Source organism: Pelophylax lessonae, assembly GCF_965119305.1.
Source record: "Pelophylax lessonae genome assembly, chromosome: 5".
Lineage (NCBI taxonomy): Eukaryota > Metazoa > Chordata > Amphibia > Anura > Ranidae > Pelophylax > Pelophylax lessonae.
The window spans coordinates 252616818-252634626 of record NC_138772.1 but is presented as its reverse complement, the minus strand read 5'-3'; the positions used below and the strand labels follow the sequence as shown (position 1 = coordinate 252634626).

General features: G+C 41.1%; 1 protein-coding gene across 3 annotated transcripts in view; it reads left to right on the top strand.

Moving 5' to 3' along the window:
- MARCHF6 (membrane associated ring-CH-type finger 6) overlaps window positions 1-17809 on the top strand; it is a 1229180-nt gene that overhangs the window by 432363 nt on the left and 779008 nt on the right. For all 3 annotated transcript variants that reach the window (XM_082259541.1, XM_082259540.1, XM_082259539.1), the window contains exon 7: window positions 3226-3412. In XM_082259541.1, coding sequence (XP_082115667.1) covers window positions 3226-3412 — 187 coding nt within the window. The remainder of the gene's footprint in view (window positions 1-3225; window positions 3413-17809) is intronic.

Here is a 17809-nt window from a genome sequence, read left to right as displayed (position 1 = left end):
TGGAGCTCAGAGCGATAAAGCTTTGCTGGAGTTATTGGATGGCTCGTCTGCAGGGTTGCCTGGTCCGGATTCAATCGGACAATGCCACGGCTTTGGCGTACATCAATCACCAAGGGGGCACCAACAGGGTCTTGGCGGCCCAGGAAGTGGCTGAGATTCTGGAGTGGGTGGAGAAGTTTGTCCTAGCGCTCTCTGCTGTGCACATCCCAGGGGTGGAGAACTGGCAGGCGGATTACCTGAGTCGTCAGGTGTTGGATCAGGGGGAGTGGTCCCTACATCTGGAGATGTTTCACCTCCTGTGTGTCCGGTGGGGGACACCCAACGTCGACCGGTTTGCTTTTCCACTCAACAAGAAGGTTTAGAGGTTTGTGTCCAGGTTAAGGGATCATCTGGCCAACTCCACAGATGCACTGGTGGCTCCTTGGGGTCAGTATCGGCTGATCTATGCGTTCCCTCTGCTGAAACGCCTCCCGAAGCTGCTGCGCAGAATAGAGGTGGAAGGGATTCTGGTCATTCTAGTTGCCCCAGACTGGCCTCACTGGTCTTGGTACGCAGACCTGGTAAGGTTGGTTGCCGATGCTCCTTGGAGATTTCCTCTCAGGGAAGATCTTCTGTCTCAAGGGCTGATCTTCCATCCTGCTTTACAGTTGCTGGTTTTAACGGCATGGCTGTTGAAAGCCAGGTATTGAAGGATAGAGGTGTTTCTGCCTAGGTGATTGCTACACTATTGAAGGCCAGGAAGTCTCCTTCTAGGAAGATCTATCATCGTACGTGGAAATCGTACATTTCATGGCGTGAATCGTTGAACGTGCACCCTCGCTTGTTTTCGGTAGTTAGGGTTTTGACCTTTCTTCAAAAAGGGGTTGAACAGCGTTTGGCTTTGGGCACTATCAAAGGCCAAGTGTCGGCCAAAGGTGTTGCCACTCAAACCTAAGTAGACTTGATCATGTCTTTATCAGAACTATACATTATGTCCCTTCCCTCTGTCCACATCACAAGTGTGGAACATTGGGATGCAGACTTTCTCATTTGTAAGTGTCTTGATCTAGGTGAACAGGCGCTCCATCCAGACAGGTATCTTGTCCTGTTCGAGTAATGGAATTTACTGATGTTAGACATCTTGTTACCACTTCCTCTTCCCATTGTATGTGTTTTCTTGATATCCGCAGTAAAAGGTATTAGAATTTTTTTAAATAAAACCTAAAATATATTGTAAGAAGACATGTTTTATACAAAAATTAAAAGGAAAAAATAATCGCGCTAAAGGGAAATAGTGATGAAGCAGCAACTTAAAGTGTGACCACACCCTCAAAGAACTAAGTAAAAATAAGTCGCGCTGAGTGATTGATGAACAAATGTCCAAAAATAAAATATCAGTTAATCAAGTCCTGATAATAATGTGAATTAGTGAAGTGTTCAAAAAGTCTCTTTAGAAGATCCAATAAGGTATGAAATTGATCAGATCAGCACAGTGAGGAATCCAGGCTCCCTTAGGTAATGTGCTTACCAGATTTGTAGTTAGTAAAAGCAGGGTAATGCATCCACACAACTTGATTGCAGAAGTCCCTAGTTGAAACTCACTGGATTGGATGGTATGGGGTCATGTGAAAAAAAAGGAAGGACGCCATAGCATAAAATCCCCCAAAAAAATCTTAAACACACTAAAGTGCACACATGTGGAAAACAGAAGGAAGGTGCATCAATCGCCAATTGTGCAGCTGCTTACCAGAGCCGTTCAATTGACATAAATAAAGCTGTGGGTCAGCAAACGGAGAGACCTCATAAGGTGCCTGATGACAAAGAAAGTGCAAAGGTTTGAGGAATATCCACCACCACTATGAGAGACCCGTACCAGACTAAAGGTGATAACGGCAAGGTAGATAATAAATTCCTCCAGAAGTTCCATATAGCCACCACCAACAACTCAAGCCTCTTACCGGACCAGGATATAAATCAGTCACAGGATATTAGAAGCTAGACTAGGCAGGTTCCCACTAACACTCAGCATGTATTGACAGAGCCGATTAGATAGAATAGCTCCCAGGGATATTCACAGTCCCACCAGGTAGATAACCACAGGTCCCAGATATAGAAGGAAAAGGCGCAAATAGTGTAAAACCATAACAACTTTAATTCTTAAAGAAGGTAGAACACTCACATTAAAAAAGAAGCAATATCGCATGTGAAGCCGCCGGCCGGATGGCTGGGCACATCCGCACAAATTGAACGTTCCAGGAGATGACGTCAGCACGCCGTGACCTAGGTGTTAACTACCTGATGGGACTGCGAATATCCCTGGGAGCTATTCTACTATCTTATCGGCTCTGTCAATACATGCTGAGTGTTGGTGGGAACCTGCCTAGTCTGGCTTCTAATATCCTGCGACTAATTTATATCCTGGTCCGGTAAGAGGCTCGAGTTGTTGGTGGTGGCTATTTGGCACTTCTGGAGGAATTTATTATCTACCTTGCCGTTATCACCTTTAGTCTGGTACGGGTCTCTCATAGTGGTGGTGGATATTCCTCAAACCTTTGCACTTTCTTTGTCATCAGGCACCTTATGAGGTCTCTGTTTGCTGACCCACAGCTTTATTTATGTCAATTGAACGGCTCTGGTAAGCAGCTGCACAATTGGGGATTGATACACCTTCCTTCTGTTTTCCACATGTGGGCACTTTAGTGTGTTTAAGAATTTTTTTGGGATTTTATGCTATGGCGTCCTTCCTTTTTTTTCACATGACCCCATACCATCCAATCCCGTGAGTTTTAACTAGGGACTTCTGCAATCAAGTTGTGTGGATGTATTGCCCTGCTTTTACTAACTACAAGTCTGGTAAGCACATTACCTAATGGAGCCTAGATTCCTCACTGTGCTGATCTGATCAATTTCATACCTTATTGGATCTTCTAAAGAGACTTTTTGAACACTTCACTAATTCACATTATTATCAGGACTTGATTAACAGATATTTTATTTTTGTACATTTATTTGTTCATCAATCACTCAGCGCGACTTATTTTTACTAAGTTTTATACAAAAGCAACAGCTAAACTGAATTTACAGTGCAGAGTCTAGGTATGTTTTCTCATATCTTTTTATGTCCAGTAAAAGTACATTTACTCACAGAATGTTTCTTTTACAAACATTTAAATATAGATATGATTTATTGCCCAACCTCCTTTAACTAATTTATTCTCCTTAATGATGCCACTTTAATTACTTTAGGTGCAAGATGCTGGTAATATAATCGCAAACAATGTCGCTCTTGTCCAACTTGCCAACCCTCCATTAGAACATGTGGTCATTGGTGAAAATCCTGAGATACCAGGGGAACAGGCAGATGAGGAAGAAGATAATGAAGATGATGATGCAGTAATGGAGGATGCAGCTGAAGGAAATAATGGGGCACAAGGTATTTACAAATTTGGAGTAACTTCTAGCAGGGTGCTCTTTTAATACAGGATGTGCATAAAATAATTGAAAAAAAAAATTGTGTATATATATATATATATATATATATATATATATATATATATATATATATATATATATATATATATATACTTTTTTTCCACATTTTGTTACAGCCCTATTCAAAAATGGATTAAATTCAATATTTTCCTCAAAACTCTACAAACAGTACCCCGTAATGACAATGTGAAAGAAGTTTGTTTGAAAACATATCAAATTTATTAAAAATAAAAAAACGAAAATCACAAGTAAATAAATATTAATCGTCTTTCCCATTAAACTCAAAATTAAGCTCAGGTGCATCCTGTTTCCACTGATCATCCTTGAGATATTTCTACAACTTTATTGGTGGTGTCCAAATGTGGTAAATTCAGTTAATTGGACATGATTTGGAAAGGCACAGACCCATCTATATAAGGTCTGACAGTTAACAGTGCATGTTAGAACACAAACCAAGTCATGAAGTCCAAGGAAATGTCTGTAGACCTCCGGGACAGGATTTTGTTGAGGCACAGATTTGGGAAAGGGTACAGAAACCTTTCTGCAGCATTGAAGGTCGCAATGAGCACAGTGTTCCCCATCTGTAAATGGAAGAAGTTTGGAACCACCAGGACTCTTCCTAGAGCGTGCCACCTCTCCAAAACTAAGTGATTGGGGGAGAAGGGCCTTAGTCAGGGAGGTGACCAAGAACCCGATGGTCACTCTGACAGAGCTCCAGCGTTTGTGTGGAGAGGAAAACCTTCCAGAAGAAAAACCATGCTCTGCAGCACTCCACCAATCAGGCCTGTATAGTAGAGTGGCCAGGCATAAACTACTCTTCAGTAAAAGGCACATGACAGCCATCCTTGAGTTTGCCAAAAGGCACTTTAAGAACTCTCTCAGACCATGAGAAACAGAACTCTCTGGTCTAAAGAAACAAAGATGGAACTCTTTGGCCTGAATGGCAAGTGCTATGCCTGGAGGAAACCAGGCACCACTCATCACCTGACCAAAACCATCCCTACAGTGAAGCATGGTGGTGGCAGCATCATGCTGTGGAATGTTTGTTTTTTAGCGGCTGGAACTGGGAGACCAGTCAAGATCGAGGGAAAAATGAATGTAGCAATATACGGAGACATCATTTATGAAACCCTGTTCCAGAGCGCTCTGGACCTCAGACTGGGGTGAATGTTCATCCTTCAACAGGACAACGACCCTAAGCACACAGCAAAGATAACAAAGTAGTTGGCTACGAAACAACTCTGTGAATTTTCTTGAGTGGCCCAGGCTTGAACCCGATTGAACTTCTTTGACGAGATCTGAAAATGGCTGTTCACCAACGCTTCCCATCCAACCTGATGGAGCTTGAAAGGCCCTGCAAAGAAGAATGGGAGAAACTGCCCAAAAAGTGTGCCAAGCTTGTAGCACCATATTCAAAAAGACTTGAAGCTGTAATTGGTGCCAAAGATGCTTCAACAAAGTATTGAGCAAAAGCTGTAAATACTTTAGTATATGTGATTTTTCTATTTATTTTTTATTTTTAATACATTTGCAAAGATTTCAAAAAACTTCTTTCATGTTGTCAATATAGGGTATTGTTTGTGGAACTTTGAGGAAAATAATGAATTTGAATCATTTTGGAATAAGGCTGTAACAGAACGTGGAATACTAGGCAAATCAAAAAGCATAGCTCCTTCTGGTGGCCATGCCCCTTCACATATTTAGTAAACCTAGTTCAATTTGGTGTTTTTGGGGATTAGGACATCCCTACTAAGCTTTGCTGAAAGGAGACAATAGGTGAACGTTTCCCTAATTATCTTCCAGGACAGCACTTGAGAGACTCCATCTGCCTAAAATAGGAAACACAAGTCTCAGGTCTTGCTTAAAAAAAAAACACTGACCTGTCTGCTTTTTAGTTCTTTGTGTTTTATCACCCTTGCCACAACTCTTTCCAGGCAGCATCAATTCCGGGTTTAGTGCTGTCATTCCCTTGCTACTATGGCCAGATACAAAGCTAATGGAGCATGATCTGCACCTTAACTGGGATTTTTTCACCATTAGCAGTGTTAAGGTGTACCTAAAATATATATTAATTTGAATTTATAAATCATTATACTTTAACCATTTTAGGACCAGGCTTTTTCTGGCCATAACCCTGATATTTTTCGAAACAGCAGGCGGTCCTCTGGAATAGGTGACCCTCCTCCCGCTGCGTACCAGTCGTTTTCACCGCTTACCAGACCTGCCGGCAGCGGGGAAAAAGATCCGGTCCGCGTTCCTCACAGACAAAGAAGTTGAGTACTGGCAAAATGGCCCCCACTTGACTCTATGGTCTTGGAGGACCGGAGCAACGTCATACGTCATCTCCTAGCAACCGGTTTAAAGAGCCAATTTTTGTTCAGCAATTTTTTTTTTCCTTTTTTAGTGTAGTTGTGAGGTCTGAGGTCTTTTTGACCCCAGATCTCACAATAAAGAGGTCCTGTCATGATTAATTCCATTACAAGGGATGCTTACATTCCTTGTAATAGAAATAAAATTTATACATTTTTTTTTTTAAACTGTAAAAATAATATAAAAAAAAAAAAAAGTAAAGCGCCCAGTCCCCATTAGCTCGTGTTCAAAACGCAGATGTGAGATATCGCCAAGATCGTTAGAGCGAGAGCAATAATTTGAGCCCTAGACGACCTCTGTAACTCTCTAAGCTGGTAAAGTAAAAATAATATAAAATTGCAGAGCTAAACCAAAATATATAAACATGTGACCATGTGTGAATAAATAAAACCTATATATATATATATATATATATATATATATACATCTCAAATAAATCATATATATAACAAAACGTGATTAATATTGATCAAATATGTTAGCACATATAATAACTGAAAAATGTTCATAAAGAAAGTCCCAAGTGGAGGTATGAACCAAATGTGCATCCAAATTCAAAAGTGATAGTGAACCGTGCCAAGGGACCCCACACCAAGGATCAAAAAATTGCGCTCCCTGGAGGGTATGGACCCAAGATACTTTATAGCAGGCATGTCCAACTTGCGGCCCGGAACCGCAGTCAATGCGGCCCACTGCCCCCTGACAATTTTTTTGTTGTTGCTGGGGAGGAATGAAGGAAGGGTTAGGGGCACGGCCACAGCAGCTTCCAACTACCGTGAGGCGTGCATGCGCAGTGTTTGACTCCTACCACCATGACCACTTCAAATAACTGAAGTGGTCATGGTGGTTAGAGTCTTCCTTTATTATCTCTCAGAAGAAGTAAACCTCTGTATACTGATTCCATTTCATCTGATCGTCCTCTAGTTGTGTTAACTTAGTGCAGGGGGCGCGGCGACGCGGTAAGGGCACAGCGGTATTTTATTACTTATATACCTTAACTATATTATATCTTTTATATGCGGCCCGAGAATATTTCTCTACACTCAATGTGGCCCAGAGAAGCCAAAAGGTTAGACACCCATGCTTTATAGTATATGGGCCATACAGATTGATATTGCTTTATACTTCCAAGATGAGGCTGGAACACCGGATGATCAGGAAGGTAGCCAAAGTGTCACAAATATAGGCCGTGGATCTTTCAGTCATACAGGGAGGAACAAGCCAGACAAAACCGACCTAATGTAAAACTGGTAAAACTTTAATAGTTTTTAAAAGCCAAAGAAACACTTAAAAACATCCAGTGGATAAAGGCATGTAATACAGAAACTGATGGCATGAATAACGTTGTGACGCGTTTCCTCTATTCATGCAATCAGTTTCTGTAATGCATGCATTTATCCATTGAATGCTTGTAAGTGTTTTTGTATGCGATGCTACCCTGGACGTTATTCCGCTCTTGGCCAGAGTGTCAGAGGCAAGTGTGCTCATCTGATGTGCGATCTGGCTAAAGTCCCGGTCGGCCGACCAGGCTTCTAAGAAGCTTTTGGCAGATCTTCCCTTTTCAGGGTGCGACCATGTCGCAGAAAACCAAACAGACTTTGGGCGGAAAAGGATCCAGGAAACGTTGGGCTGGTAAGCCGAAATCCTCTGCCCCCAGCACCTCCAAGCAGACCCCTTCTGCCTGAAGGGGGTGCCCCTACCCACTTCATGGGTGGGGGGACATCTCAGTTTCTTCCCGGATGCTTGAACCTCACTGTTGCACCTCGTTGGATCCACGAGGTAATTCAGCCCGGGTACAAGATAGTATCTTTCCCGTCCGCCAGACAGATTTTTTTCCCTCCATTCTTTAGCTGTCCCCAGACCACCTTGCGGGGCTGCAGGAAACGATTCGGGATATGCTGTCAGAAGGCGTGATTGTACCAGTTCCTCATCAGGAACACTTTTGAGGGTTCTATTCTAACCCGTTTACCGTTCCTCGGAAGGAGGGCAAATTTCGTCCAATCTTGGATCTCTGAACTTTGAACTGCTTTGTGCACGTCCAGAAATTTTGCATGGAGTAAATGCGGTCAGTGGTAGCGTTCTTGCTTCAGGGGGACCTGCTGGCCTCGATCGTTATCAAGGATGCTTATCTCCATGTCCCTATTTGCCAGGGTCATCAACGATTCCTCCGCTTTGCGGTGGGCAAGGACCATTTTCAATTGGTGGCGTTACCATTTGGTCTCGCATCTGCTCCCAGGTTCTTCACCAAGGTGTTAGCCCCTATCCTGGCTCTGCTAAGACAGAGGAATAGCGATTCTGGGGTACCTGAATGAACTTCTTCTCCGAGCGGACTCGTCTGTGACATAGGAAAGGGATTTGGAGGTGATCATTCACACTCTGAAGAAGTTTGGTTGGAATCTAAACCTTCAGAAATCTGCCCTGGTTCCAACAACTAGACTGGAGTATCTAGGGATGATCCTAGATTCAGCTTCGGCAAAGGTATTTCTACCTCCTGTGAAGTTACAGAAGTTAAGGGAAGCGATTCTGTTGCTGCTGGCTTTGCGACCTGGTGTTTCTTAGGTCATCTATGTAGGTGCTGGGCCTGATGGTGTCCTCCTTCGAGGCCGTACCATATGCTCAGGCCGACACAAGACTTTTGCAACCAGAGATCCTTGTCAAATGGGACAAGAATCCTTTATCCCTGGACAGTCTGATTTGTTTGAGTCAGAGATCCAAGGACTCCCTGAATTGGTGGCTCAGCTCTCTGAATCTTCTCCATGGGAAATCCTTCCTTCCAGTATTCTGGACGGTGGTGACGACAGATGCCTGTCTGACCGTTTGGGGGGGAGTGCTGGGGACCCTGAATGTTCAAGGGACCTGGACAGTGGAAGAGTTTGAGCTCCCGATCAACGTTCTGGAACTGAGAGCAATCAAGTTGAGCCTGTTCCACTGGACGGACAATCTCAAGGGGTGTTCTGTCCGAGTCAAGTCCGACAATGTCAAGGCCCTGGCATATGTCAATCATCAAGGGGGCACCAGGAGTGCCCTGGCGGCTCTTGAGGTAGCCGAGATTCTGCCCTGGGCAGAGGACTACATCGAAAAAGAAAGACCGCACTCAGAGATGTTAAATGAAAATCCTTAGGACTCCTTTATTCTCCATAAATCCAACAGACAGCAGACAGACAGTGCAATACACGGACAGACGTGTCGGGTTGACGCGTTTCACGATAAAAATCGCTTATTCATAACCACACACCTTGAGACTGTGGATGCCAGCAACCTTTTGTAGATAAACCAAGTAAAGGGTGGATAAGAAATGTAATTGCTCACACCTTGAGTTAATTGGTACGAAAAAGGCACACAGCTGCTCGTTTAGCAATCCACAGTCTCAAGCTGAAGACATTTAATTACAAAACATGTCTCCCTCCCTGCAGGGGGAGGGAGAAGGATACATATAGACAATATAAAATCACATATTTAATAGAAAAAACACATATAAATACATGTGTATATATATATATGACGGGCTGAAGGAATCCAAAAAATTATATATAATAAGTTACAAAGCAATACATGACATATATACTTATAGGTCTTGTCCTCTGGTAGTCATTGATAACTACACAAAAGTTGTTTTTGTCCAAAAGTACTTTTAGGAAAGGATCTCTCCAAGTAATCCATCGGCAGTGGTGTGGGGCCGGTATAGCATAATATAAGTGAAGAAACACAGATATCTATATGAATAAAGATCTTTTGTCAATGAGTGGTACCTGTGAAAAACTGAAAAATAGAAAAACACATAGCCGAGGCAATGAAAAAAAATTGTATTATACGTAAGTATAAATGAGTGAACATATCAATAAATGAAGGAAGATGAATGTAAAAGTGAGAGCATAAATAATCCCAATGGAACACATATGTGAATAAAAATGTGAACAATATATGATGTATAGAATAAATATATGTAAAATTAGAGAAAACTGATAAACGGAATGGCTGATGTGAAAAATGAGAATTGTGATGAAGTAAACATATGGTCAAAAAAATATAGCGTGAAAAAGAGACCTAAAAAAACCTAAAAAACACACCTAAGAAATATAAACGTGTTTAAGGCTATAGTGTGGTGACATTGTAAAGAACGTAATATGTAATATAATCATAAGATATAAAAGATGAGGACAAAGGTATGTCAACCAAATATGTGAGCCTGGTTTCCCTTGTAAAAATTAAAAATGATAAATGGAACCTGGCCTGTAGAGTGAATGTGAAGATAAAAAATGGAAAGAAAATATAAGGATATAAAAAAATATATATATATAGAAGTATGTATATGGAAATACTATGAAAAAGGGAAAGCAAGTGATATGTAAATAGAACAAATAATGATTAAATGAAAATATAATATAAAAGTTATTATATAGGAAAAATGACACCAGAGGACAAACACCTAAGAAAACAGCCCGTATATAAATTGTATAATATCTACATTGGCACCGATCTCTAGTATATGAAATAATATAATGTGGTGTGGTTAACATCCACATAATAATGTACAAAAAAGACGCGATCATGGGGACCAGAAAACATATAAAAATATTGTTAATTGTTTTTAGAACATCCCATGGTCGCGTATATAGAAAATATATATGAAATAATTATATTTAAATTCAATGTGCTCATAGCATACAGGAACTGATGCACATCATCGAAAACAAAGGAAAAATAGTCAAAAATAAAAATGAACAAAACCAAAACATGATGTAAGTGCATCCATTGTAGAGTCCTGTAGAGCAGAAAAATATATAAATAAAATATAAAAATTAAAAATGAATGAAAATAGAGATCGGTGTCACGGAAGTAGGAAAAATCCCCAACCATGGAATATTAAAACCTGAAAATTCAATGGTGTGACACTCAGACAGTCAATGAAAAACAACAACATACAGCCAAGGTATAAGAATATGCATATATATGGCCCATTGAAAACTAGTTACTCAGGAGACATAATGACTACAACAATGTCGATTGGAACGTAGTGAATGGTCAAATATATACCAGTATACAGATGGGACTGTAACCAGAGAAAAACAAAAAAACGAGAAAAGGGAGTTCAAAACTAAATGAACTTACGGGGATACTCCAAGGAGGAGATACACATGAAAGAATGCAGATTTAACCACTTAAGCCCCGGAGGATTTGGCTGCTAAAGGACCAGACCCCTTTTTTCAACTTGGCACTTCGTGACTTTAACTGATAATTGCTCGGTCATGCAATGCTGTACCTAAACGAAATTTACGTCCTTTTTTTCCCACAAACAGAGCTTTCTTTTGGTGGCATTTGATCACCTCTGCGCTTTTTATTTTTTGCGATATTAATAAAAAAAGAGCGAAAATTTTGCAAAAAAATGACATTTTCAACTTTGTCTTTTAAAAAATATCCAATATACTCAATTTATGTCATTTTTTTTGGCCAAAATATATTTAGCTACATGTCTTTGACAAAAAAAAAATCAATGAGCGTATTTTTATTGGTTTGCGCAAAAGTTATAGCGTCTACAAACTATGGTGTAAATACTGAAATTTACGAAGCTTTAATTTCTGACTGCCTATCTCATTTCATGAAGTGCTAAAATGGCGGGGCAGTACAAAACCCCCCCAAACTACCACTTTTTGGAAAGTAGACATCCTAAGGAATGTTCTGAGAGGCATGTTGAGCTCATTGAATATTTTATTTTTTTGTCACAGGTGTTTGAAAAATGACTAAAAAAATTTTTTTTTTTTTTTTTTTTTACACAAAGTTGTCATTGAAATGATATATTGCTCACACATGCCATGGGTATATGTGTAATTACACCCCAAAATATATTCTGCTGCTTCTCCTGAGTACAGGGATACCACATATGTGAGACTTTTTGGGAGCGTAGCTGTGTACGGGAGCCGGAAAACAAATCACCACCATCAGAATTTCAAAGGGCGTACATTTTTCATTGCATTTTCTCACTACCTATAACGGTTTAGGAGGCCCTGAAATGTCAAGATACCACAAAACCCCCCCAAATGACCCCATTTTGGAAAGTAGACACCCCAAGCTGTTTGCTGAGAGGCATGGTGAGTCCATGGAATATTTTATATTTTGCCACAAGTTTCGGGAAAATTACAATTTTTTTTTTTAATTTTTTTTTTTTACACAACGTTGTCACTAAAAGATAAATTTCTCACACATGACATGGGTATATGTGGAATGACACCCCAAAATACATTCTGCCGCTTCTCCTGAGTATGGGGATGCCCCATGTGTGAGACTTTTTGGGAGCCTAGCTGTGTACAGGACCGCGAAAACCAATCAACACTCTCAGGTTTTCTAATGGCGTAAATTGTTCATGTCACCTCTGCACTACCTGTCGCAGTTTCGGAGGCCCTAAAATTCCAAGATGGCACAAAACCCCCCCAAATGACCCCATTTTGGAAAGTAGACACCCCAAGCTATTTGCCGAGAGGCATGGTGAGTCCATGGAATATTTTATATTTTGCCACAAGTTCCGGGAAATATATATATATATATATATTTTTTTTTTTTTTACACAAAGCTGTCAGTAAATGATATATTGCTCACACATGCCATGGGTATATGTGAAATGACACCCCAAAATACATTCTGCTGCTTCTCCTGAGTACAGGGATACCCCATGTGTGAGACTTTTTTGCAGTCTAGCCGAGTACAGGACCCCGAAAACCAACCTCCACTTTCAGGCTTTCCAAGGGCGTAAATTGTTGATTTCACTCCTGACTACCTATCACAGTTTCGGAGGCCCTAAAATTCCAAGATAGCACAAAACCCCCCCAAATGACCCCATTTTGGAAAGTAGACACCCCAAGCTGTTTGCTGAGAGGCATGGTGAGTCCATGGAATATTTTATATTTTGCCACAAGTTCCGGGAAATATATATATATATATATATTTTTTTTTTTTTTACACAAAGCTGTCAGTAAATGATATATTGCTCACACATGCCATGTGTATATGTGAAATGACACCCCAAAATACATTCTGCTGCTTCTCCTGAGTACAGGGATACCCCATGTGTGAGACTTTTTTGCAGTCTAGCCGAGTACAGGACCCCGAAAACCAACCTCCACTTTCAGGCTTTCCAAAGGCGTAAATTGTTGATTTCACTCCTGACTACCTATCACAGTTTCGGAGGCCCTAAAATTCCAAGATAGCACAAAACCCCCCCAAATGACCCCATTTTGGAAAGTAGACACCCCAAGCTGTTTGCTGAGAGGCATGGTGAGTCCATGGAATATTTTATATTTTGCCACAAGTTCCGGGAAATATATATATATATATATATATTTATTTTTTTTTTACACAAAGCTGTCAGTAAATGATATATTTCTCACACATGCCATAGGTATATGTGAAATGACACCCCAAAATACATTCTGCTGCTTCTCCTGAGTACAGGGATACCCCATGTGTGAGACTTTTTTGCAGTCTAGCCGAGTACAGGACCCCGAAAACCAACCTCCACTTTCAGGCTTTCCAAGGGCGTAAATTGTTGATTTCACTCCTGACTACCTATCACAGTTTCGGAGGCCCTAAAATTCCAAGATAGCACAAAACCCCCCCAAATGACCCCATTTTGGAAAGTAGACACCCTGAGCTATTTGCAGAGAGGCATGTTGAGTGTTTTGCAGATCTCACTTTTTGTCACAAAGTTTTGGAAATTGAAAAAAGAGGAAAAAAAATGCATTTTCCTGTTTTTTCTTCATTTTCCAAAAAAAATGAGAGCTGCAAAATACTCACCATGCCTCTCAGCAAATAGATTGGAGTGTCTACTTTGCAAAATTGGGTCATTTGGGGGGGTTTTGTGCTATCTTGGAATTTTAGGGCCTCCGAAACTGTGATAGGTAGTCAGGAGTGAAATCAACAATTTACGCCCTTGGAAAGCCTGAAAGTGGAGGTTGGTTTTCGGGGTCCTGTACTCGGCTAGACTGCAAAAAAGTCTCACACATGGGGTATCCCTGTACTCAGGAGAAGCAGCAGAATGTATTTTGGGGTGTCATTTCACATATACCCATGGCATGCGTGAGCATTATATCATTTACTGACAACTTTGTGTTAAAAAAAAAAAAAAAATTATTTTCCCGAAACTTGTGGCAAAATATAAACTATTCCATGGACTCACCATGCTTCTCAGCCAATAGCTTGGAGTGTCTACTTTGCAAAATGGGGTCATTTGGGGGGGTTTTGTGCTATCTTGAAATTTCAGGGCCTCTGAAACTGTGACAGGTAGTCAGGGGTAAAATCAGCAATTTACGCCATTAGAAAACCTGAAGATGTGGATTGGTTTTCGGGGGCGCGTACACAGCTACGCTGCCAAAAAGTCTCACACATGGGGTATCCCTGTACTCAGGAGAAGCAGCAGAATGTATTTTGGGGTGTCATTTCACATATACACATGGCATGTGTGAGCAATATATCATTTAGTGACAACTTTCTGTAAAAAAACAACAAAAAAAAAAGAAATAATAATTTTCCCGACACTTGTAGCAAAATATAAAATATTCCATGGACTCACCATGCCTCTCAGCAAATAGCTTTGGGTGTCTACTTTTCAAAAAGGGGTCATTTGGGGGGTGTTTGAACTGTCCCGGCATTTTATGCTCAATCTTATCCACACATCACCCACTCTTCTAACCACTTGAAAACCAAGCCTTTTCTGTGCCTTTTTGTTTACATGAAAAAATATTTTTTTTTTACTAGAAAATTACTTTGAACCCCCAAACATTATATATTTCTTTAAAGCAGAGGCCCTATAGAATAAAATGGGGGATGTTGCAAATTTTTTTGTCACACGGTATTTGCGCACAGATTTTCCAAACGCAATTTTTGCGAAAAAAATACATTTTTTTTTAATTTATTGCACAAATACACTATATAATTCCAATTTTTTTGGTAAAATTTAAAAGATGATCTTATGCCGAGTTCATAGACACCTGACATGACATGCTTTAAAAATTGCGCACGCCTGCGCAGCGGCAACAACGTACGTACATTTTTAAAAACTTTAAAAGTCTCTACAGGTTACCACTTTAGACTTACAGAGGAGGTCTACTGCAAAAATTACTGCACTCGATCTGGCGATCGCGGCGATACCTCACATGCATGCTGAAATTGCGGTTTACATATGACACTAGACCAACGCTTGCGTGTGCCATTGCGTGCAAGCACGGGGGGAAAGGGGGGGGGGCTCAATTTTTTTTTTTTTTTTTTTTTTTTTTTTTGCTTTTTTATGTTATTTTGACACCTTTCCTTTAATTTTTTTTTTTTAAATCATTTTTATTGTTATCACAGTGAATTTAGATATCCCCTATGATAGCAATCGGTAGTGACAGGTACTCTTTTTTAAAAAAATTGGGGTCTTTTATACTCTAGATCTCTCCTCTGACCTTAATGTATCTGACCACGCCAAAATTGGTGTGATAAAATACTTTCCCAATTTCCCAATGGCCCTGTTTATTTCTGGCGAAAAAGAAGTCATGAAATGCTCGTAGCCTCCGGCATCTTAGGCCATAGAGATGATTGGAGCCATTCTAATCTTCAATTAGCTCTATGGTTAGATAACTGAACCACCGGCTGCACTCTCGGGTTAACCGGTGGGACAGGAGAGCCCGAGAAAAACCACGGAAGGCTGCGGAAGGCGGCGGTGGGGGGGGGGAGACCCCTCCCACTGCATGTAAAAGCAGTCTAGCGGCCAATTACCTGCTAGGATTGCTTTTACATGTTAGCCGACCGCTGGCTGTAAAAAACGATACCAAGATGATGCCTAAATCTGCAGGCATCATCCTGGTACAACCACTCAAAGTCCAGCAACGTACCAGTACATTGCTGGTCCTTGTTTGGCATATAGGTTTTTTTTTTTCATGCAGCCTGTGGGCTGAACGGAAAAAAAGAGAACCTATCAGAAATCAGCACAGGAATAATGCGTAGTATTACTCATCATTAACCGCCCAAACAACCACCCACTGAATTTAATGATGGGTATACACGACACTATCCACGTATACCAAAATAGGATTTTAACTGCAGTGCTGAAATCAGAAAATCACCACAGCTGCTATCAGCAAAGGTATCCATATATGCTGAGCGCAAACACTGTTTGTGTCAGAATATATAAAATCAATGCATGGTAGCCGACGAGGGACCTGCAAGAGAAACAGGTCACAAAAGAATGAAAAAACAAACAAAGTACATTAAAAAAAAGTACATTAGGAAGAGTAGGACATATAAAATGACTGACACAACAAAAAATTTTGGATTCTCATCATTAACCGCCCAAACAACCACCCACTGAATTTAATGATGGGTATACACGGCGCTATCCACGTATACCAAAATAAGATTTTAACTGCAGTGCTGAAATCAGAAAATCACCACAGCTGCTATCAGCAAAGGTATCCATATATGCTGAGCGCAAACGCTGTTTGTGTCAGAATATATAAAATCAATGCGTGGTAGCCGACAATTACCTGCAAGAGAAACAGGTCACAAAAGAATGAAAAAACAAACAAAGTACATTAAAAAAAAGTACATTAGGAAGAGTAGGACATATAAAATGACTGACACAACAAAAAATTTTGGATTCTCATCATTAACCGCCCAAACAACCACCCACTGAATTTAATGATGGGTATACACGGCGCTATCCACATATACCAAAATAAGATTTTAACTGCAGTGCTGAAATCAGAAAATCACCACAGCTGCTATCAGCAAAGGTATCCATATATGCTGAGCGCAAACGCTGTTTGTGTCAGAATATATAAAATCAATGCGTGGTAGCCGACAATTACCTGCAAGAGAAACAGGTCACAAAAGAATGAAAAAACAAACAAAGGACATTGAAAAAAGTATAGTAGGAAGGAGTAGAAGGACATATAAAATTACTGACACCACAACAGTTTTTGGATCCTTTTAATTTCACTTTCTAACTGTTCCTTTATTTCTTGATTTGGGAGGGAGTGCGATCTTCTGCGATCTTCTCTTCCAGCTTGGGTCTCTCAAAATGTCGATGGACATCCAACATCCTTCGAGACCCTGTGTTTATGTGCCCTACACTGTGTCGTGCTGTACCCTACACTAATACTCCACTAGTGTATGGTAGCGCTCAAAACATTCCCCGATGCAGAGACCAGGATGGTCAGGACATTTGGGACAATAATAACGGGTGTCACGCCTAAATCCGCGCCTGCTACAGACACGACATCGTCTTTGGGGTCGTATTTGGGTAGGGGTACTCGGGAGGGCATAAGGAAAATGCCTCTCATGCAGCCGGCTCACTGCATCTGGAAGGGGAAGTTGGGCAGGCATGCCTCCTGGGTACAGGTAGGCAAGGATGACCGCTTCCTGGAATTCCCGGAAGGGTCCAGTTCGTCCTGACGCCCTGTATAGGACAAAGGCGTTCAGCATAGCCAATTGGAAAAGGTAAACAGACACTTTTTTGTACCAGCGTCTGGCTTTACGGGCAACTAAATACGGCGCCAAAAGCTGGTCGTTAAGGTCCACCCCTCCCATGTTAAGGTTATATTCGTGGACACAGAGGGGTTTCTCCATAACGCCAGTTGCCGTAGGGATTTGGACTGTCGTGTCTGCGTGAAGGGAGGACAGAACATAAACATCCCGTGTATCCTTCCACTTCACCGCAAGTAATTTGTCCGTTTTCAAGCAGGCTCTCGCCCCCCGACTAAGACGGGAATTTACAAGCCGTTGGGGGAAGCCCCGGCGATTAGGTCGCACGGTGCCACATGCGCCAATTTGTAAATCAAGCAGGTGACTAAATAGTGGCACGCTTGTGTAAAAATTGTCCACGTACAAATGGTACCCCTTTCCGGATAAGGGTGACACCAAGTCCCAAACAATCTTACCGCTGCTCCCTATGTAGTCTGGGCAGTTCGGGGGCTCCACAGTGCTATCTTTTCCCTCATAG